The sequence below is a fragment of the Cydia strobilella genome, chromosome 5 (genome assembly GCF_947568885.1).
Source record: "Cydia strobilella chromosome 5, ilCydStro3.1, whole genome shotgun sequence".
NCBI classification, from domain to species: domain Eukaryota; kingdom Metazoa; phylum Arthropoda; class Insecta; order Lepidoptera; family Tortricidae; genus Cydia; species Cydia strobilella.
In genome coordinates, this window is record NC_086045.1 from 21,705,925 (window position 1) to 21,728,585 (window position 22,661).

General features: G+C 35.7%; 2 protein-coding genes and 1 long non-coding RNA gene across 3 annotated transcripts; 1 reads left to right on the top strand and 2 right to left on the bottom strand.

The window, feature by feature from the left end:
- The first annotated feature begins 1,756 nt into the window (after positions 1-1,756).
- LOC134741729 (uncharacterized) lies at positions 1,757-5,256 on the top strand. Its single transcript, XM_063674620.1, has 3 exons — positions 1,757-2,425; positions 4,180-4,318; positions 5,087-5,256. The coding sequence occupies exons 1-3, from the start codon at positions 1,757-1,759 to the stop codon at positions 5,254-5,256; spliced, it is 978 nt and encodes a 325-aa protein (XP_063530690.1).
- Positions 5,257-8,398: 3,142 nt separating this feature from the next.
- LOC134741643 (uncharacterized) lies at positions 8,399-21,110 on the bottom strand. Its single transcript, XR_010127894.1, has 2 exons — positions 21,032-21,110; positions 8,399-8,508 (listed from the first exon to the last, which is right to left on the bottom strand). It is a non-coding gene; the product is annotated as an uncharacterized LOC134741643 (long non-coding RNA).
- Positions 21,111-21,508: 398 nt separating this feature from the next.
- Positions 21,509-22,253, bottom strand: LOC134741886 (uncharacterized). Its single transcript, XM_063674780.1, has one exon. The coding sequence runs from the start codon at positions 22,180-22,182 to the stop codon at positions 21,547-21,549; it is 636 nt and encodes a 211-aa protein (XP_063530850.1). The 5' UTR covers positions 22,183-22,253; the 3' UTR covers positions 21,509-21,546.
- Between the last annotated feature and the right edge of the window lie 408 nt (positions 22,254-22,661).

A 22,661-nucleotide genomic window follows, 5' to 3' on the forward strand; every position in this document is an offset into this window, starting at 1 on the left:
GTTCTTATCTATCTAATAGCGCCTAGATAAATTCAAATGGCAATCATTCAATTTGAACATATGCTTAATTGCTTACACAAATTATTTTATTTATTTTTTATTTTATTTATTTAGAAACAAACAGTCTCTTATATTAATAAGTTGTTACAATGTAGGGTAATAGACTTATAGACCTACAGTTTCCTAAAAAATAGTATGAAAACCATGTGACTTATATAAATACTAAATTAGACTAGAAATAGAAATTCCAAGTTGTCAAAACAATGTTACAACAATACTCTTTCATTTTAACAAAAATAAAACAAGAATGGAAAATAAAACAAAAATGGATAAAACTAAAATGGATAAATTGTAAACAAAACAAAAGTGCAATTAAAGTAAATTTTCTAATTAAAGCCTGTTAAAGCCTATTAATACACTTCAAGGTTATCAGGCTATTCATTAATTATCTCAATTCCACCCCGCTTTTGACCATCTTAAGGGATGATTTTCGGGATAAAAACTATCCTATGTCCTTCTCAGGGACTCAAACTATCTCTATGCCAAATTTCAACTAAATCGTTTCAGCGGTTTAAGCGTGAAGAGGTAACACACAGACAGACAGACAGACAGACTTTCGCATTTATAATATTAGTATGGATTACACGAGTCTAATCATACTAATCAGTTACTATTTTTAGGGTTCCGTGGTCAACTAACCTTATAGTTTCGCCATGTTCTCTGTCTCCTGAGGCTTTGCTCCGTGATCGTTAGTGATAAATTTGGAATTATTATATAAATTAATCATGTCGACAAAGTGGTAAAATAAAAACTTATGGTACCTCCCCTAAACGTAAAGTGGGGATGTTTTTTTTTTCGTTTCAACCCTATGGTGTGGGGTGTCGTTGGATAGGTCTTTTAAAATAAGTAGGTAGGTTGGGGTCTTCAATAACCATATTCGATAAAGTAAATATTTTCGGAAATAATCTCTGAAAGAAAAAATAATGTGCCCCCTTCTAACTTTTGAACCATGGCTCCAACAAATATGAAATAAAAAAACGTAACAGTAGAGCTTAATAAAAACATTCAATAAAAACTATAGCAAATGTAAAGCCGCTTTTGAGTCGCAAAAAGTCTTATCTTCTTAGTCAAAAGACGTACAAAGCGCTGCGAAGTTAAACCGCAAACTGACCCCCCTAAAACAAATTTTTATGCAGGGGTGTCAGTTATCTATGCAGCTTACTGTCCCTTTTGTTTGTGTATTTTGCTTGTTTTGACACGCTCGCATGCACAAAACATGCAGGCAAACATGTGCATGCACGTAATACATAGCTATGGATATGACCCTTTTAATTTGTCAGGATATCGTCGTCGACGGATACGTCTGGGAATACATCATCATCATCATTTATATAATACTCACTAGCCAAAAGAAACTCAGTCGCCGAGGCCGAAACCGGTCAGGACAGGATGACGAATACTTACTTACTAATACCCCGTTCAAGGCATTCTGTTGTCACGGACGGGTAACTACGGAACCCTACACTGAGAATGGTCTGACATGTTCTTGGCCGGTTTTTTGATAAATACAGTTGCGCATAGCGTACTCATTTTTATGTCAGTAGTAACGCGGTACTTTCAGTACTAAACCTACTGTGCATTCAGACTTTCGCAGTGAACAAATCATTTTAAGTCTTAGTTATTCAATTCAATCAATTTTTTATACAATATACGTATTTTACAAGTCCATTTAAAAATATATATATCTGGTTTTAGTATGGGTTATATCTGTGATCTAGTTCTAAATTTTCTGCACAACTATTTGCCTCTGAATACAATTTTTTTTATTCGCGCCATTTTTGGCCATTATTTCAGCTTCAGCTGCAATAAGTTATATTTGACTACCCAAAAAATACATTGCAGTGTTCTATCCTTCATTATTCCATTGATATTATATTATTCTGGAAACTTGAACTTTGGTGCACAATGGATATTAGTTTTTGAGTATTTCATCAGTATTTGGATTACTCTCATAGTAGAAAACGACTGTTTTATAAAATATCTGAGTTCTATCAAACGTGCAGCACGAACCCTCGAACTTAATCCTTCGAACTTAGAAAGCTTCCGGCTATACGTAATCTTCTTTTCAATGGCTTTTATAAGAATTTGTATTAGTCTTAACGCTTTGGAAGTTATTTTAAATCTCCCTCTAGTATTTTTGATGTATTTCTTCATTTATACCTCTATGGATTTCAGTCACCTTATTAGAATTTCTATATTTGACATATTGTACGGTAGAATGATAAAACTTCGAAATTATTTTGAGCGTATCTTCATTCGGCCGCCTGGTGATTACACAAATATGACAACTGATTTAAAAAGAGGATTATTAGCTTATAAACTGCTTGTCGATAGCGTTAAGCTTCTGGATAAATTGCAAGCAACGGTAATTCTCACATTGCAATTATATAGGTGCAACATTTTCGCTTAGCTTTAATTTATACAAGATATACCATACTACTATAAACGTCAGCTCCACATCCTAAAAGCAGTCACGCGTACCCACCGATCCTTACTTAACTCTTCGTCATATAAGGAGATGCTACTAAAGAGAACCTTCAAAGCCCGTCTACCCCCAGTTAGGTCTGCGTTGGCCAGAAAGTCTCCAGACTTCGCACATCCGTACACCTATAACAATATTTGTAGGGCTCTAGATATAAAATCATTGTCGGTTCACAATGTCAAATTTAAAGTGACAAGATGGTTGAATACTTTATCTTATGCTGAGACGGAAAAACTGACAATGAAGGCTTAACCTACCCACATAATACAAACCTGCAAACATGCACACACTCCTTTTTGGCACACTCACACATACCACCCACACAAACACACGCTCACACCCAAACTTGAATATCATGTTTAGATCTTTTAGTTTAGCTTCTGTATTCTTTAGCTTGTATTGTAGTAATTACTTTTAGTATTAGTATTTAGTATTAGTATTAAGATATAATAATAACGTGGACATAATTGTCAATCGCTCTCGCAGACTTCCAAGATACAGGCTCAGCCTAGTTTGGAGTCTGACGGATATATCGATGCACATGTAAACAACTTTTATGATAATAAACTATTTGTATTTTGTATTTGTATAATAAAAATTAGTAATAAGTATATACTCGTATTTTTAGGAAGCCTTATAGGGTCACTGGCGTGTCTGTTTGTTGTCTGTCTGTTCGTTTGTCACATACAATTTTCTCAGAAACTATTAGACCGAGTTGATGGACGAGTAATTTAAGTCATAGAATTTTAAATGTTGCTGCCATTTTCAGGGGATAAACAAGAGAATAAAAAAATATTTACAGAAAATTGTTCATTACCCACAGATTGTAGGAAAACCTACAAAGGTCAAGCGTGAGTCAAACCTAAGGAAAAAACAATATTTTTCTTCAAAAAATACTGTGTGAACGTAACCCTCGCTCGAGTACGACTCGCACCTGGCCGATTTTTTTTATCAGAAAACAAAGCTAAAATTGTTTTTTGATTTTTTGATAGATTTTGTTAAAAATGTCAATAAGACGATTATTTATTTATTTTTTATAAACTGAAATGTCATATATATTAATGAAAAAGTGACGACGCCCTCCAGTGGTGATCCGGGCTTCGTCACTTTTTCTGTAATATATGACATCTATTTCATTTTATAATTTATATGTAAGTAGTTTGACTACTACTTAAAAAACACAAACCAAAATATTTAATAAAATAATTTGATTTGGTCCCAAAGTTTTGTATTTATTATTTATTCGTTTAAAATTTCAATCATGCAGGCAACCAGGCCCATATTAAATATACATACCTTACAAACTAACTTATAATAGGTACATAATATATGTACCTATTTTATTAACTTAAAACTAAACACTATTTATGCGACAAAATGGCTAATACCTACTACTATTCTTTTTTAATTCACTATAGATGTCGTTCGTTAATTAATTATATATATTTTCCTGTTTTTTAGTACTTTGTGGTCCTGGTGATGCGTTTCTTACACTGTATCTTACAACTTCAAGCAAATATTTTATTACAATCCAATTCTGAGGGGGTATGAATTTTAATAATATTTTTATTTCTCCGTTATCTATTATTAAACACAGAGGTACCTTTCATTTAAATAGTTATACCTACATGTTTCAGATCGATTGGAGGGTTTATCTATGCGATACAATATACGCAGTCGTGCTAGTTTCTACTCCGGCAGTGTTAATAGGACTGATCCAGATGGAAGTTGATCATATTTCATTAATACTGAGAATCCAGTATTCCAAATGTAACGGTAATCATGTACCTTTACTAATTAGCTATTTATTTTGATCTTTAAGAATTAATAACAATTATTCACATACGATATATATATACAGTGGTGCTACTAAACGAAATTAATTACTAGCTTAATTCTAAATTAGGCCCTTGAGGCATTGTACCAAGGATGCTGGCGGCATTTCCTCGCTGTATCGCAATGCTGATACTTTGTGCGAGGAAGCCGCCAGCTCTATCGATCACCAGTTATGTCAACCAGACGCTTCGCGATTTCTGCAAACAACCCCAGGAACCTAGAGTTTAAACTCAAAATGGTACAAAATGGCTCTCTAACGAGGCTCTCATACTTATTACGTTTAAAATTTCGGCGCTTTCCACCGCTCCGCCCGCTGTTACATTAGACCGTTGAAGGTGGGACGGTATGCCAATGTGTCTACGCAGGTAGCATCCCACACCAACACCCGTCCCAAGCTCCAAGGAACTAAGGACACCCCATCGGGCCTCTTGCCATCATCCCTGATAATGCCAGTCGGCTCAAGAAGAGCAGGCACATTGACGGTGGCAAGATACCGGCGGATTATGTCATTAAGCAACGCATGTCTTGAAAAACGGCCTGCACTTTTTGGTGTCCATGGTGTGAATCGTGAATTAATTACCAATCATCATCATACATTATATCTACCTATGTATTTTCAATTTTCTGCAAAAATATGATGATGTGAGATGATATGCCGATCTAGGTAAGTTAAGTGGTCAAGTACCTAATGGATTGTTTAATTTTCAGATGTCTATCTACGAGCCGCCATTTCAAAAGGCATTAGTTACTTAAAGCTGCGGCCGTTTAAGTTTCACATCTGGCGCATCATACCGATCGACAATTCGCTACCGATCAACTTCATCAGTCTTTTATTCACTTACAGTTTATTAATTTTGCAGGTGAACAAAATCTTTTAGAGTTGTATTGTTGGAAACTCAATAATTCTAGTGTATCGGTAACAGGTAGGTAGATTAGGTAAATCGGTACATATTATTGTAAAGTGTATCCCCAGGTAGCATTTAGACGTCATTATGACGACCTTTAAGTCATTATGACGTATAAATGACGTCGTTATGACATCACTTGTACGTCGCTGACGTCACTTTGCTACCTGCGTCGGTAACTGGTAGGTAGATTAGGTAAATCGGTACATATTATTCTAAAGTGTATGGGTAACAGGCAGGTAGATAACTCTATACATATAATTTTTTACCAGATCAGATTGATTCTCTTTATTCTTTAATAGAAAAGTGGATAATTGCTCTTTATCAAAAAATCTAAATCAAAAGTTGGTTATTTAGATAACCAGGATCCACATATTGTTAGTTACATATTTTATTCTCAAGAATTCATTATTTTAGAAATTCGAATTTGAAGCACTCATTTTTAAATTTTTTAAATTGAATTAGAAGGAAAAAACACGATTTTACAACTTTAAATACATTTAAACTATGAATATGTTAATATATATGTTAATGACATTAATTATGTGTACAAAACGCGAGTTTAGTGTTATATAATTATATTATATCTGGTACCTACTAACTTTCTTTGCTAGAAATTGTCATAAAAATAATAATAGGGTGAGTAGAAGTTATACCTACAAAACTTTCATGTTTCATGTGTTCCCAGGTAGCATTTATACGTCATCATGACGTCACCGACGTCTTTATGACGTCACCGACGTCTTTATGACGTCATAATGACGTCATTGTTTCGTCATTAAGACGTCGCTGACGTCACTTTGCTACCTGGGTTGATTGTATGGCAGCAGCGCAGCGGCTCAGTGGCGGCGGGTCCGTGTTACTCTTAAAAGCAGTTTTCGAAAACATGATCATGATGAACAACTGGGGAGATACGACATTTTCTTAAATCGTCTATTTTTATCTCTTTGTTAACTTAAACAGCCTGTAACTCCTAAAGTATTGATCGTAATTTAGTAATTTGTAGAAAATTTTATGTAGAAAGTTTTGCCCGAAGTAATTATAATGCAATTCACGAGAAATTCACGAACGTTGTATGAAACCTTTAGACGGCACATAGAGTACCGGAATGTTTCAGCTACGTGATTTTCGAATATATATTTATTTCGAGATATCATTCATTTCGAGTAACTATTAGACTCATATTTTATGGCTATGTTAACTTAAGTACTTACTTCAAATGCTAAATGCCAATTCATTTTAATTTGCCCTAACACAAAACTATCTCAGAGGACTTTATCCGTTCTAACAAAGAAACTACGTATGAGGCGACACATTAGCAACTCATTATTATTGCTGTAAAAAACAATTCAAGCTTTGTTCCATATTCAAAAACCGTGTTTTGCGCGAACGCGTCCAAGTTCAACAGCCACGGCGCCCGCGCAGCCGCGGTGGAGGAAGGATGAGGCCGACCTACTTGTGGTTCCCTGACCTCCGCGGCAACCTAGCATAGCGCTCCTCCCTCTCGCACATCAGTACACCTCGGCATTCTCCTCTCGCTCACTCCCGGAATATTTTCGCACTAACACAAGTGCGTTCGGAAAATGGCGCAGAAGCGACGACGCTCGCGACCCGTGTGACAATGAGGTTTTTAAGGGTATAAAGTTTTACCGTTATTTTCTTAGATCATCAACAATTTATTTTAAGCTATCTTGTCTCGTATGGATATTTAAACGAATTTAGATAAGAGCTAAGTATATTGGGTTAGTAAGTTAGTAACTAGTCAGATTACAGAGCGAAACAAGAAAGTCAGTCAGGATATAATATTGTTTTTCTTTATGTTATTCTCGAACTCCCCATCGGCACACAAACCTCCATAAGGTTTTGCCTACGATGGGTCTTGTAATAATCTAACAAACTGTAATTTGTTTCCTTATTCAATAAAAAAAAAGTATTAATCATTTTATTGAAATTCTCATTACAATTTTATTATTACAAAAAAAAAGAGTAATAATTATGATCTTAATATGTTTCTTACTATATTTTATTTAACGTACCTGCACCAATGAAGCCTGGTTCTTAAGAATCTTAAGCTAACCGACTTTTAAAATTTTATACTTTAATAAATGTGGCTTCAAATTTTGCATCTATGCTCTCTAGTGCCAAAGACAAAACTGCAACTGTTTATGCTAACCAATGTTTAAGAAAAAAAAGAATTACGATGAGCCTTTTATTGCGCAGGTAATTTATAAAAGTATTCACACAATAACATATTTGACGCCATCTTGTGTAATACGTATTATGAGATAAAAATCTAAGTCAAAGCCGTGCGATAACATAACTTTGGCGTGGCCCAAAAGAACATAACTTTGCCATGTAAGGCGGGACACGAATGTGCTGAATTTCATTTTCTAAAGCCCGATTACACGAAGGTGACGCAAGCTGGAGGTCGTACGGCGACACGGGCCACGAAATCGAAAGGCGTTCGAAACAGAAATCGAAGGGAGCGATCCCGTTATCCTGGCGGACTTGCCGAGATGGAAAGCTACCGTTAGCAGTGTCATGATGCACTGACTCATGGGCTATCCCGGCCGTCTTCTGATCCAGAAACTTTCTGACTTCGTTCACTTTAACGGGACCCCAATGACCATATTTTTCATATATTTTTTTTCATATTTTTTTATTTGTATTAATCAGTGTCAGTGTTACAATTAGGTACATAGGCATGCAAGATGGATGTCAAAACAAAACATAAATACATTATTACAAAGAGAAATACAACAATAAAATTTTAAGACCGTCATTAAACAAAATTAAAAGCAATAGTTAATCGTCGAGCTATTCATCCAAGAATAAAAGGGCATAAAAGGCCTTTTGGATTAAGGGGCCCACTGACTATCAGTCCGCCGGACGATATCGACCTGTCAGTTAGAACAAAAATTTGACAGTTCCGAACAACTGACAGGCCGATATCGTCCGGCGGACTGATAGTCAGTGGGCTCCTTAAAGGAACGAACGACTTCAGTTTTAGTATAAATCCTGTTGGTGCGATCGTTTTCTATGTTCGTTGGGATCTTATTGTAAAGTTTAGGACCTTCGATCTGAATCCCTTAGTTTTCTAATGTTTTTTTGTAGCTTATCATATTAACTGCAACGGCTTTAAGCAATATAGTATCCATATTTACTTCAAAGTTCATTGTCTTCGAGATATTTGGCATCAAAATTGAACAATTTTAGGCCAACAAACTGGTTTTCTGGCCATAATTTTTGTGTTAATTAGTTTAAAATTAAAACCTTAGAGTGACCTTAGACCAGTTTTTAGAGACGTCAAAGACGACCCAAATATGTAGATTTCGTATATAGATAGATAGAATATTCTTTATTGGCACACGTCAGTAAAAACATACAAATGAAGAGAAGAAAAGAACAATCCTATATGTAAGATCACTGGAAGATCTTTTACAGCCGTAGGTACCTACTCTAAGATCAATGAGCTGCCACCGGAAAAACGGACAAGTGCGAGTCGGACTCACCCACCAAACCGGTTACCGGAAATGGTTACCGGTTATATGATATAACCGGTAACCGAATACAATATTAATATGTTCTAATTGAATTAGATAAAAAAATCTACCCTGTTAAAACATGACTCAAAGAATGTAAAAGTAGACTATAATTGGGACATTTTTTTCTTTCTCTAATGTTATTATTAGTCGGGGGACCTTGATGTAGTGCATTTTCCCGTTCAAAAGGTCCCCCGATTGCAATCAAAATAAAATACACAGGTACAGTCACATCGTAAATGTGCATAAACCTTTGTATTTACTGTAAATGACCGTAAGTGTACATTTATATTCCAATTCGAATTCATAAAGTTATGTAACTAACATCAAAATTATTTTTAGCTTTTCAGTTCGCTTAAAATTCCGCAGTCGTGTTTTTAATTTTTTTATTAATTTATTTTATTTTAAACTAATATGGTATCTGAAGCTACATAAACTAATTACAGACATAGATATACATTATGAACCTTATCCTATTGTATTGTACAAAGTTTTAGAGCTATCTAGCTTGTCTATTACAAAAAAAACGATCATTAGACGACAGTAGTACCATAGAGTAACTTATACTAGAGCGGTACTGTCATAGCATAGAGTAACTTATACTAGAGCGGTACTGTCATAGTAAATTTTGTAACCCCAGTAAATTCACTGCCATCTGTCGACACACTTTAAAACTAAAAATGAAGATTTATAAATATACGATAGAATGTATTTAAATATAGATAAATGATTTTTTTTATTTGCATTATTTATTTTTATGACTTTGACCCATGTTTTTTCACTGAAATGCGTTAAAATTATTAAATAACAAACGAAACCGTCAACGCCATCTATACGACAGTAGGCCAAAGCTAGTAGCGCCCTCTGAACGAGAATCTAATTTTCTTGATTTTCGAGGCACGTTTTTTCCTTAGACTGTATCTATCTATTACGGAGTTATATCTATCTTTGGTAGTACCAAGCTGAAATGTACGTATATTTTACCTGTGTGAAAATTGTATACATTGTGTTAAATAAACTAAATTAAACTAAACCAGGATTCGAACCTGGGACCTCCTCTGCTTCATACACAGGGTCACTACAGGCTACAAGGCCGTAAATCGTACATTGACAAACGCCAAACGAAAAGAAAAAAATATATCGGGATGTCAGATGCTACGAAAAGTCACGTTATGGCAGGTTATGGTCACGTTTCTATTAACGATTGTCATCCAGTACTCTGTGTCCATGTCTCGTGTCCTGTTGAGCGGCGAGCGCAACGCAACGCGGCGCCCGGGCGCCGCCCCACGTAGCTGTAACGGTACCAGCAAGTCCTGAGATTTTTAAGTACTGCGGAGCACTCCGGTAAACCAGTTCATGGCTGAACCCCTATGGAGCGAAGTTCTTACGTATGTGAAGGTCACACTTAAAGGCGAGTGCCTGCGAAGCGATGGGGATAGCCCTGGGCAAAACAACACGGGCCGTTTTTTCGCTAATCAACCTGTTACGGATATATAAATGGACTTTTCTTGCCGAAGAAATAAGTAGCTACCAGTTCTGTTTGGTTTGTACAAGAGTTTTATACATTCAACTTAACCTAAAGGGGCCCACTGACTATCAGTCCGCCGGACGATATCGGCCTGTCAGTTAGAACAAAAATTTGACAGTTCCGAACAACTGACAGGTCGATATCGTCCGGCGGACTGATAGTCAGTAGGCCCCTTTAAAATAACTTTGATTGACTGGCGTGTTTTAAGATTTGGCGCCCTGCGGCAGTAGCAAGGACGCATTTTCATTGTCTGTCACCATGCCTGTCACGTTCTAACAAGTATGTAAGTGCGAAAGTGACGGGCATAGTGACAGGCGATAACCATGGACAGTCATATTTTATTATCTCTGAAAACTTGTCAATAACCTGTTAAAGGTACAGTATGTATAAGTTACTCTATGGTTTACTAAAAAGGCTAGTCCTGCACTCTAGTGGCAGAACATTTCATTCATTTCATTTCATTTCATTTCATTTTCATTTATTCACCATAAAGTAATATGTGCATTACATGGTATGTCGTTACAAGCTTAGATACTTAAAATAAGTACAATACATTACAATATATAGAAATGAATTAAAACATTGCAGTAATATCCCCTATTATGTACAGTTTAAGCTTGACCAGTAAAAGTTATATATGATAATAGTCAAGAGGGCGTTGTCATTCTATAGGGATTAGGGTGACAGTTCAGTATAGTATGAAAAAATTAATTCCAGTGAAATTCCGCAACATGGCGCGTGATAATTCCTGACACTGCGTTCCTAACAGATTTGTATACGTCATTATGACGTTGCTGACGTCACTTTGCTACCTGTTATCTACACACATATTATAAACTGTCTATGATATATTCACTTACCTCATATTACAGCCGACATATTGAGGCATATTTGCTCTCTGGCGGAATTCGCGGATATGAGGTGGCGACTCCGAAAAATCTTTATCGCACATTTGCACGAAACTTTTGCTAGTTACTTTAAAAACAACAAAATAAATTATTTTTTACTTACAAACTAATGAGGGCTATCGTTTTTTTGCTCACCAGTTGGCGCCTCTGTTGATGGTGGTCCAAAAGACTAAAGAACAGCTGTCAGTCATTGAAGTAACAAGTGACATTTGACATTTCGAACTATGGAAAAGACCACCATCTACACTAGCGCCCCTAGCGGCGAAATCATACGCGTTAGCCCTCATTAAAAGATAAACTGCACGTCAAATGGCGGTAAAGAAAACTTTTCTCACGCATGTCACGCATCCGTAGTTAATTTTTAAATTCAGATACAAACTAGAGTCGGGGTCGATTTCCATATTGTTCGATACTTGCGAGATTATTCAAATTGTATGCAATTGACATTTCATTTCGAATAAAATGTCATCTCGACTGATATTAGAATAGGGTTATAGCGAATGGTTTCGTGGACGCGACGGGAAACGGCGATGAGAGCAGCTGTAGCGTTGGTTACTGTAGTTTTCGCGCGGTCTCGAACGCAGCTCGGCGACTTCGAGTGATAATCTTCTTATCTCGCCGATGAGGAATTGGGTGTCGAGAGCTGAGGTAGTCGGTGGAAAACCCATCTTCTTGGTTGTGATTCTCTTCTTGCTTCTTGTTCAGTCGGTGGTCACCACTATAGCGAATGGTTTCGTGGACGCGACAGGAAACGGCGATGAGAGCGGCTGTATCGTTGGTTACTGTAGTTTTCGCGCGGTCTCGAACGCTTAATCAAATTGCTTTTTTTTTTTCAGATATGTTCGAAATTTGATTGTCATTATGAAATCGATTTAGATATACTAATGAAGCTAAACATTTTCACAGGTGTAAGAAATTTGCTGTAACTAAACAGTTTATCTTTATGTTGGCTATTATTTGTGCCATTTTCAATCAAAAGGGTACTTATTGTCGGTTGTCAATAAGGCGCTATTTCCATATAGCTTCAATTCGAAATCAACCTTATCGACGAGCGACAATGTGGTACCTTTTGGTTGAAAACGTCACATTTACGGATTTCGAAGGCAATATAGGTACAGGGATTATGATATGATATGTGTGTAGATAAAAATATTTTGAAACGTTGACTTGTAAATACGTTTGTGAACTCCTACTCCCACTGTACCTAATTTAAAGTAATCAACAAGAAGATAATATTTTATTAACCACAGAGTGACGCCTGCAAAAAAACATTACCTACAATTCTGAAATAATGAACACTGCGCCTTGATTTGCGTAGGCTTTAGGTAGTGTTTAAAATAGCACTATTAAATCTAGAAAACTTTTATTGCGTACCCCTAGTTCCAAAATCCTTCTCGATAATAATGTAAAACTAAAATGTTAGAAGAAAATAATAATGAAACTGTTATTTTTACTTTGATTGCAATGCCATCTATGTAAACATTGTGGTACTACGAAGTGAAGTAGGCACGAGTGTGGGCAAGTATACTTGAACCACTGCCTCATTAAATATCATAAGTATTGGACTTTTCCGCAAGAGGGCGTTCATACCCCGGATGTTAATGTAGTTTTTTTCCTCAACTTATACTAGGTATGAATATAAACGGGTATACTATTTATAATACAGTCCTGATTGCTTTCAATGAAGATTATTTGTTTATCGATAACCAGTACCTAGATAATTACAAGTTACAAGTCAAACATAATAATATCCGTCATCAACTACTGGAAAGTTTGTAGTGCAAGTTGCGGAAAGTTTCCAAAATGTTGGAAAAGTTATCGGAAATTTCACAGGAAACAAAGGAATTTTTTATTTTGGTACTGGAAAAAATTCGATTCCTGTCCAAAAATAAGAACTAAACGTTTTACCTACGTGGAAATTTACAATTTTGAAAAATTTCCAACGGCACATCAGTAGCCGTTGGTAACCGGAAAAGCAGTGACAGGGCAGAAAACTGTCGCATAAATTATCAACTTGTGGTTTTTAATTCAATATAATTCATTTAACATCATCATAAAAGACAAAATAACGGTCCAATTATTGAATGTTAGTTTTGTTTTTTTTTTTTATATAGCCTACTTTAGTGTCCCACTGCTGGGCAAAGGCCTCCCCTCGTTTCCTCCACTCGACCCTGTCGTTTGTAGTGTCCCGCCAATCTGGATAAAATGCGTCCAAGTCGTCCCGCCATCTCCTTTTCGGCCTGCCTGCACCCCGGCCAGCACCATCTATGGTGTTCCGTGGGTCCCACTCGGTAACCATTTTGGCCCACCTTTCAGGGTGCATAAGCTAAATAAATATAAATATATAAAAGTGATTTGCTCCTCTGGCTTCAATCCTAATGCCTTATAGTTGCCTGAATATAAATGATCTTTGATATATTTATAATTATGTATGACTATTTGTATTTCTTATACTTGAAGTTTGCACAATATGGCTATGGAAATGCCGGCGTTTCATGATCTGTCTAGGAATATCACACCCAACTTTTTTGATATGCCTAAACGCCAGGAAAATCGTCAAACGTTGAGGTTTGAACGAAATGGCTGGTAGTCGCTAGTCAGATCATGAAATGGCGGCGTTTCGCCTAGGAATATCTCGATATGCCCGATTTTACGATCTGCCGCCAACATACACACTAAGTAAGCTATTAGTAGTAGAATTAGTAGTATTAGTACTCTTAGCTTAGCTGTGTCTGTCTGTCTGTCCGTCTGTCACTAGGCTGTATCTCACGAACCGTGATAGCCGTGACCGTGAAACAGTTGAAATTTTCAAAGATTATGTATTTCTGTTGCCGCTATAACAACAAATACTAAAAACAGAATAAAATAAATTAAGTGGGGCAATTCAGTAATGGTACGGAACCCTTCGTGCGCGAGTCCGACTCGCACTTAGCCGTTTTTTGTTATTAATAAATATTGTGAAAGTGCGAACAATACGTTTTATCATTGTTCAGAATTCGACATACAATAAACAACTTCAAGGATACAAAAAAACTTAATTAATGAAGTGATTTAATGTGTATCAATTGGGTGTGCGTCACAGATTAGTCGAGCGTCATACGTAGAGGTCAATTCTTGAATGAAGATTGGGAAGTATTGGTACCTATTAGATTGAAATCATATTCATATAATAGGTATTTAAAAATAACAAAATGGTCGTACTTAACGTCTTACGTCTTAATTTTATCGACATAGAATGGACATAGACTTATGTTATAATCAATTTAATTTCACTTGTCCTGCCACTTTTTCAATAGAATATTTATAATAGAATAGTTTATTTCACAAACAGATTTATAAAACATAGTTACCAGGGGCCCCCGCACTAGGTTGCACCTGTATAGCGGGGAACCAGTTACATTTGTACAACAGAATTTTGTTTCGTATGCAAGTCATACTTTATCATATCTTCTTCTTCTTCTTCTTCCTAGCCTTATCCCTTCATTTGGGGTCGGCTCTCCTCGTCCTTAGGTAACAGGACATACTTTATCATATAACATAAATTTAAAATTTAAATGTAATACTTAAAACTAAAAACTTAAATAAACTAGGGTTAGGTGACACTGTATAATAGCTTCTGTCTCTGTGTAATTCAGTGATTGAAGTAATTTAAAAGTAGTATTTTTGTCAAACCAAACTCGAAAAATCGCAGTGCATTTCGCGCGTACCAGTACGCGTATCACGTATTAGCGCGTAACATATCAATATCAAAACCACAAACAATTTTAAAATTTATTGCTCTTACAATCTTAAAATCACACCTTTGACAAGACAAGCAAGCAAGGACAAGGAGGAGGGTTGAGGCAAGGATACGGAGGGGGAGACCAAGGAGAACATACATATCTAGATGAAAAAATTCAACGTTGTGTCGTATCAGGCTGTCAAGGAGAAGGCAGAGGACCGACACTTATGGAAATCGCTCCACCGACAAGAGTATAACTCTTAAATGTCATTCTTCACTCGTCCCGAGTCTTGCCACTCGCTAAGTAATGAGATACTTTCCGCACTAGCATCGAAATGATAGTCTACAATATCAATATCCAGGGAGGAAACTGGGGACTACTTTTGTATGGAGAATCGGTCGTCCACTATTCTCTTAAGTTATAAAATAATGTAGACCCGAGTTCAGTCTTCGGTCTAGTTAAAATTAGGGCTCGCGGTCGAATCCGTGTTTCGTTTACACGTTTCGAATACCCGTTTCCGAATAATACGTAAACGGTTTTCTGGCCCGTTCCGCACGTTTAATTAAGAAACGTGTAGTTAAGACCCGTGTACACGGATAAACGGGTATTCGAAGATACGTATCTTATTTATCCGTGGCTCCGGACACGTCCTTGACGATAGTAGCGAAGGAACGAACGCCAGCTACAAATGAATAGACAAAAGATTCATGACGAGTTTCTGTCATATTTAATCTTATTCCGTGGGTCATAGAGTCGAAATTCAATAAACAGTTTAGAAAACCCTTTCTTGAGCAGGTAGTTTTTGCTTGCATTAGGTATTACGAGTATTCACGCTTCTTATCAAAGTAGTATTTTATATAGCACTTTAAATAGCTACTTTTTTTACGTTGCGGGTTAGCAATAAAATAAAATAAAAACTTGCTAGTACCTATTTAAAAAAAAACATTAGAACCTTCGAGTTCAGTATGTAGGCAGGAAGTCAAACTAATGTTCGAAATTGGCATTAGGTAAGTATTTATAAAAAAATACATTTTTAACTTGCTTCTTTATTTTTAGGTCAATTTGAGAACATGATATGAAATTGTATTTCTTGTCATATAATGTAGTGTAGGTACACCTTATAAAACAAAGTCCCCCGCCGTATCTGTATGTCTGTCTGTATGTTCGCGATAACCAGACCTCACCTATGAATAAGTTTTTCTTTGGGAATGTTTATGTGTATATATTGTTAAGGTTTTGTTTAAATTGGTAGAAATATGACGATGTTTGCTAATGAAGTTAGAAAAAATCACGCTGGCCAATAGCTTAATCGAAAACGCTGCCCAATCTATTTGAGATATAACGACACAATGTATGGTGGAAAAAAGTCTACAAAAAAGTGCGCGATGGCTGTCTGTCTATATTTTAAGAATAATTAACCCATTATTAACTTCTAAAAAAAACCGGACAAGTGCGAGTCGGACTCGCCCACCGAAGGTTCCGTACAAAATTAAATTTTAAATTTTAGTTGTTATGGCGGCAACAGAAATACATCTGTAAAAATTTCAACTGTCTAGCTATCACGGTTCATGAGATACAGCCTAGTGAGTGGTGACAGACAGGTGGATGGAAGTCTTAGTATTATTGGGCTTCCGATGTGAATACTTGTTACAGAATGTATTTTATTATGCTTGACTCTCCTTGCAAAGCCGGGGCGGGTCGCTAGTTATTAATATACACTTTAAATCAACTTGATAAAATTGCACCTTCTCAATAAATTCTAATTGTTTTTGCTCTAGGTACCTCTTACCATAGTAAAACACTTTTTAGTGCGGCGCGGCTACAAAACAATGGAAAACAATTTCTTGTGCAGATGTTTTGACCTTATTACAACGACATAAAGCTTATAATTCGCGGTGACACTTGTGATAATAGTTTGGGAACCCACATGTTTTCGACGATGACAAACAAAAGGATATTGGAAAACAATGGATGGATGGACCATTTAAGTTTATTACCTGAACGCTAGTGAGAAAGTGACCAAAGTGAATTATGAATGATTACCAATTTAAAGATCTATCTTAATGTAATTAGTAATATTATCGCAAGTTATCCAAGGTAGTATGGGTTTTTATGGTTCTTGGGTAAAATTCTGCTTTTCATTTGAGCATGTTTACTCGATAATCCCGCTTTTGTGTACCGAACTTTTTTGCGCCGTTGGCAGGTTTGTTGTTTTCGCAAAGCAGTAATACACCCGAGATAAAAATAACCACGAAATAATTAAACTGTTATTTTTAATTAATATTGTATTCTGCACACCTATTATTAACGAAAAAATACTATACCATTATGTAATTATAAAAAAAACTATGATCGATATCAAATTTATGTAATTAGCTTAGAAGCAATCGGTTTTATTAAATGATATAAATAGTTTAAAATAAAAATTATATATACCTACTATTAAACATAGGAAGATGGCTCAGTACCTATGTTTTATCAATACGGTTAAAAACAATTTAAAAAAAAAGTAATTGTGCGGTTTTATGAAACCACGATACAAGTGAAACTTTTTTCGGATTGTAGGCATTTAACTAAAATAAAATCGGAAATTAATTCGAATTACGGTATTAAAATCGCGGTTTTAATGTTAACTTAATAAATTGGGGCGATAGAATAAAAGTTTTACTTAAAAAATCGTACGACAAACGAATTCATCTGAAGTCAACATAATAATAGTTGAAAGTGGACCTTGTTACCATTGTACATAGGCTCAAACTGGTGCGGAGTAATCGGACCCGTTCGGAACGGTCTTAAGTACCCGTGTAAACGGAGATACGTGTCTGAGATACGTTTCTTGGGAACGTTCCTTCGAAACGTTTTCGAATCCCGGCGGTTCCGTGTAAACCGGGTTCTTAGTACCGCCGGGCTTAAGAACACGGGTATTCGTTTCGGCGTGTAACACGGATACCGGGAGCCCTAGTTAAAATGGACTTTAAAAAAGAGTTACCGTGACTTTGGGATTAAAATGTAAATGTTCTTGTCACGTATACAAAACGTGTGAGTTTAGGTAGGGAACTATTGGTGATGTATTTTCTGTTATTCTACTGTTAGCAATGTCAAGTTCGGTAGCTTTGAATTTGTAATTGTTTAAACAAAACTATAGGTACTAGGTGTGTAGTAGTGCGTAGTTGTACTGTAATTTATTTTATGAAATAAATAATCTAATCTAATCTATAAATAAATAATAATAAATAAAAATTATAGGAGATTCTTGGGGCGACATATTCGTTTACTCGAAAAAGCCCTTTAATAATGTCCCACGGTAAGCCCAAGGAGGCTTGTGTTATGGGTACTCAGACAACGATATATATAATATATAAATACTTAAATACATAGAAAACACCCATGACTCAGAAACAAATATCTGTGCTCATCACACTAATAAATGCCCTTACCGGGATTCGAACCCAGGACTATCGGCTTCACAGGCAGGGGGTCACTACCCACTAGGCCAGACCGGTCGTCAAAAAAGTAAATCTATAAATAACTATTAATAAGTTAATCTAAAGTATCCTGCAAGTTTCATTCATACTTATAAATAAGTATTGTTTTTAATTATTCGAATTTTTTATATAAGACTGACTCATACTTGGCCAGCTTGGCCTGTATTTCTTATTAAAATTATAAAGAATAATATTAATAATTTTATGGCAAAGTTGTTTAATAAATGCTCCCATAGATAGTACAAAATTAAAAAACTGACTTGGTTATACATAACACTGATTTAAACTTTCACGATTTTTACTCATTATTATTTATCTCCACGGGACTTAATCGCGTAAACCTATTTTACGCGATTAAGTCTCGTGGAGATAAATAATAATTGGTTATACATACTTACGTTGGATTTAAAAACTTAAGACCGCCAGTTTATTAGTAAATGTAAATAATAAATCTCAATAAAACCGCAGAATAATAGTAGTTCGCAACAAACACCTCACATTTGTGTGATTGAAATCAAATCATATGTACTTCATTACATATAAATTATATCTCGAAAAAGTTGTAATCCTAACACGCTCATCCTCGCTTCGCTCGTCGTCGCACCTATCATGACTAGACGTTATCATATTTAAAATATTTAGCCAAATGAATGATTTGGCGTAAGAAATGTAATCCAAATGTTGTATAATATATTTAACAATAATTCTACCAAGTAAAACGATGTCATAATTAAAGTTTGCCGAATGTTGGTTGCCAAAGTAAATCATCTGCGGAAAGTTGGTTGGCAACTTCGGAGAAAAGGCAGAACACCAGACCCCGATGCAATCGCAGGTAACATCCCAAGGGAGAAATTGGCCTGGTTAACAGCTCACGGAGCTAATAAATTAAAATTTATATATAATATTGAAATAAAAGATAAACATAGTGGTAAATAACGATTTATCCTATAGACTTAAACTTGTATGAATGTATCATCACATCAAAATATTCCACTGATTACTTTCATATTTAGCGAATAGAGAAAACGTAATTTGCGACACAGTAAAAAAAGTATTCTTTAATTTATATTAACTCCAGCATTATAAATATTAAAAATATAAAATAAAATAGCAGATTTCATAGAAATATATAATACCTGTTGAATTTGTCCTCATGGTTGAATTTTCAAGATTGAACAAATATTTTTCACCTCAGCAGCTCGAACAAGCCTTCTTTCGTCTCTCCCTGGAATGAGTAAAGTGAGACATTCCTTACTCCAGGGAGTAAAACTAAGTAGCTTTTTAATTTAGTGAAGGCCATGAACTGCCACTTCATACTTTTATAAAAAAAAAATTCTCTGTATTATTCTGTGTAATTCGAAATACATTTTAACCTTTAATATGTTCTCACTACTGAGGTGAAAAATTATGTGTGCAACATGAGAGCAAAGTTATTTTACATCTCGTGTTTTTGAGTTCCGAGAAAGCGAAAGATCCTATAATTGAATCACGAGCGAAGCGAGTGATTCTAAGTTAGAATCTTGAGCGTAGCGAAAGATAAACACGCGCAAGAAAAACCAACTTTCCTCTCTTGTTGCACAAATAACTAATTCTGGCCGCCCAAACAGACGGCAGGTTTAAATATTGTTGTTATTTTTATTTTCCTAGATAAACTTATTTAAGTAAGTTAGTATTCTAATCAAATTCGCGCAACTGCCGTTGCCGGTCGTCCTTGCTAACTGAACTTTTCGCCTTTACTCGTAATCATACAGAGCGGTGGTCAAGCCTAGGTGAACATCTTTATGCTACTTATAATGTTAACTACATCATACTTGCAGACTATTATACTATTTACAGAGTATAAATATTAATAAATAACTAAATATTATTTATTTATTCTAGATTGCCTAGATTTTATTTTATTTATTATTGTAGTTGTAGTAGTAGTACCTAGTAATCACTCTATTGTACACAACACAGGTTTACAAAAATAAATTACAGTAATGGAAGTACAAAGGCGAACTTATCCCTATAAGGGATCTCTTCCAGCTAACCTTCGAGTAGATGAGTGGAAAACTATAGCCAGGTCAGCTTATTCAGGTCAGGTTATTGTATTTTATTTTATAATTTATTGTATTGTACCTATGTGTGTGTTTTGTAAATTGTAATTGTATGTCACTAACCTTAATTAATTTTAAGTTTTGTTGTACTTATTAACACTATATGGATCAAAATTATTTGAAATAATTGAATTGAATTGAACTGAATATACTCTGTAGCCTCTGGCCTCTATTCCTGTACGAGATTAGGTTTATGTCGGATAGACCGGGGAGGTTCAGGCGAGGCGGCATGTGTGCGTTAAGGGGATCCCATGCCCCAATGACCTTCGATTTGAATTCCTTAGTTTTCTAATGTTTTTTGTAGCTTATCATATTAACAGCAACGGATTTTAGCAATATAGTATCCCATATTAACTTCAAAGTTCATTGTTTTCGAAATATTTGGCATCAAAGTCGAACAATTTTAGGCCAAAAAACTGGTTTTCTGGCCAAAACTTTTGTGTTAATTAATTTAAAATTAAAACCTTAGACAAATTTTTAGAGACGTCTAAGACGAACCTTAATATGTAGATTTCGTATAAGTAAGATCTTTCACAGCAATCGAGATACGAAAAAAGTGTTTTTTTAGACAATGTTTAAAACAATCATAAATAAATAAGTATTCATTTTTTTCACAATCCGGTAGACAAAAATGGAGATAAAAGATTGAAGAACCGATAGCCACTTGTCTTATAATTCTATATGTAGTGCAAAAGTAGGAGATACGATTCAAAACTTGTCAAAAATCGATGAAAACCTCAGGTAGCCCCTTAACCATACAAAGAAACAAATAATATCATCATGGGGCTATATTTGACACAATTCCTTCTTAATTTGTTATGATTTGCTATCAACATTGATATAGTAGGCTATTCAATAATGCTCCAATCCGATGGACGTTGCTTCCCCCACTTGATATTAAGAAGGGCGATATTTCTAGAGGCTATCATTACATATTTCTTAGACGTAATGAGATTTTATTTATAGATGAATACTCTGCTTACGTAACCACCATTCTCGTCTTTTTTACATCAATATCTAAATCGATTTCGCACATTTGATAACAAGGAGTGGTAGTTTTTCTGGATGCGACAAATATCATTTTAGCATTGCATGGTAAGTTTTCGTTTACATCGTCATAGACAAAGCCAAGATTGAAAGATAGCCCCGGAGGTATCCGCTTGCATCTGGACAATGCCAAATTGATAAACTTAATTTCTTCTATGTCAGGGGTTAGCTTGAAGAACTTAATGTAAACCGGATCCAGCGTAAGATTGGAGAACTTGATGTGCTCTGTCGTAATGCTACCTCGCTTGTACTCGATTCTGTACGGGTTAGGATATGCAACTAGGCGGTTTTCGCATAGATAAGAAGCAGTTTTTCTTACAGGACTTGAAAAATATTTAGAAATTTCTATAAACCTTTCGATTTCCGATTTGAAAGCTTGACTCTCGATGTACTGCTCGCTTGGTTCCTCAGCCAAGTCGATATTTGATTCTTCCTTTAATATTTGGAGTGCTGCGGTGGGCAGGTAAGGAACTTTTGAAGATGAACCATTGTTCATATGCGTTATTGGCACTGGGCGTTCAAATCGAGATGGTGATGAAACCGATGAGTTACGTCGTCGTTTCTGCATTTTAATTTTGTACACAATAATTTCTCCGTAAAAAATTTCTTGACATTATCTGTCTGTTTGACGTAACTAAAAGCTGTAAAATTTAATCGGGAAGGTATAGGTAATGAGGTCTCATCGAATAGGTCGCATACTTCGCTGCCGTGCGCGTTGGAGAGTCTGCCATCTTGTGGCCTGAATCGGAAACATAAACTGTACATTGACACTTCACGCCAAAGAAAGTTGCCCTCTACAATGGAGTTGGCCGGTCAAAGTATTTAGGAGATGGCGCCAGCATAGCTTGCTTTGTCAATCCCTAGAATTGTGTCAAATTATTGTTTTTTTAATGGAGTTTTATGCCCTGGATGGCAGCCCTTTAAGACAAATCTCATAGAAAAAGGGGCAAGCTATGATGGCGCCATCTATGCAAACCTTTGACAGTTGCCAACCCCATTTACGTTCTTTTTCTTGTGTATTGTAGGTTCTGCCATCTTGAATGAATG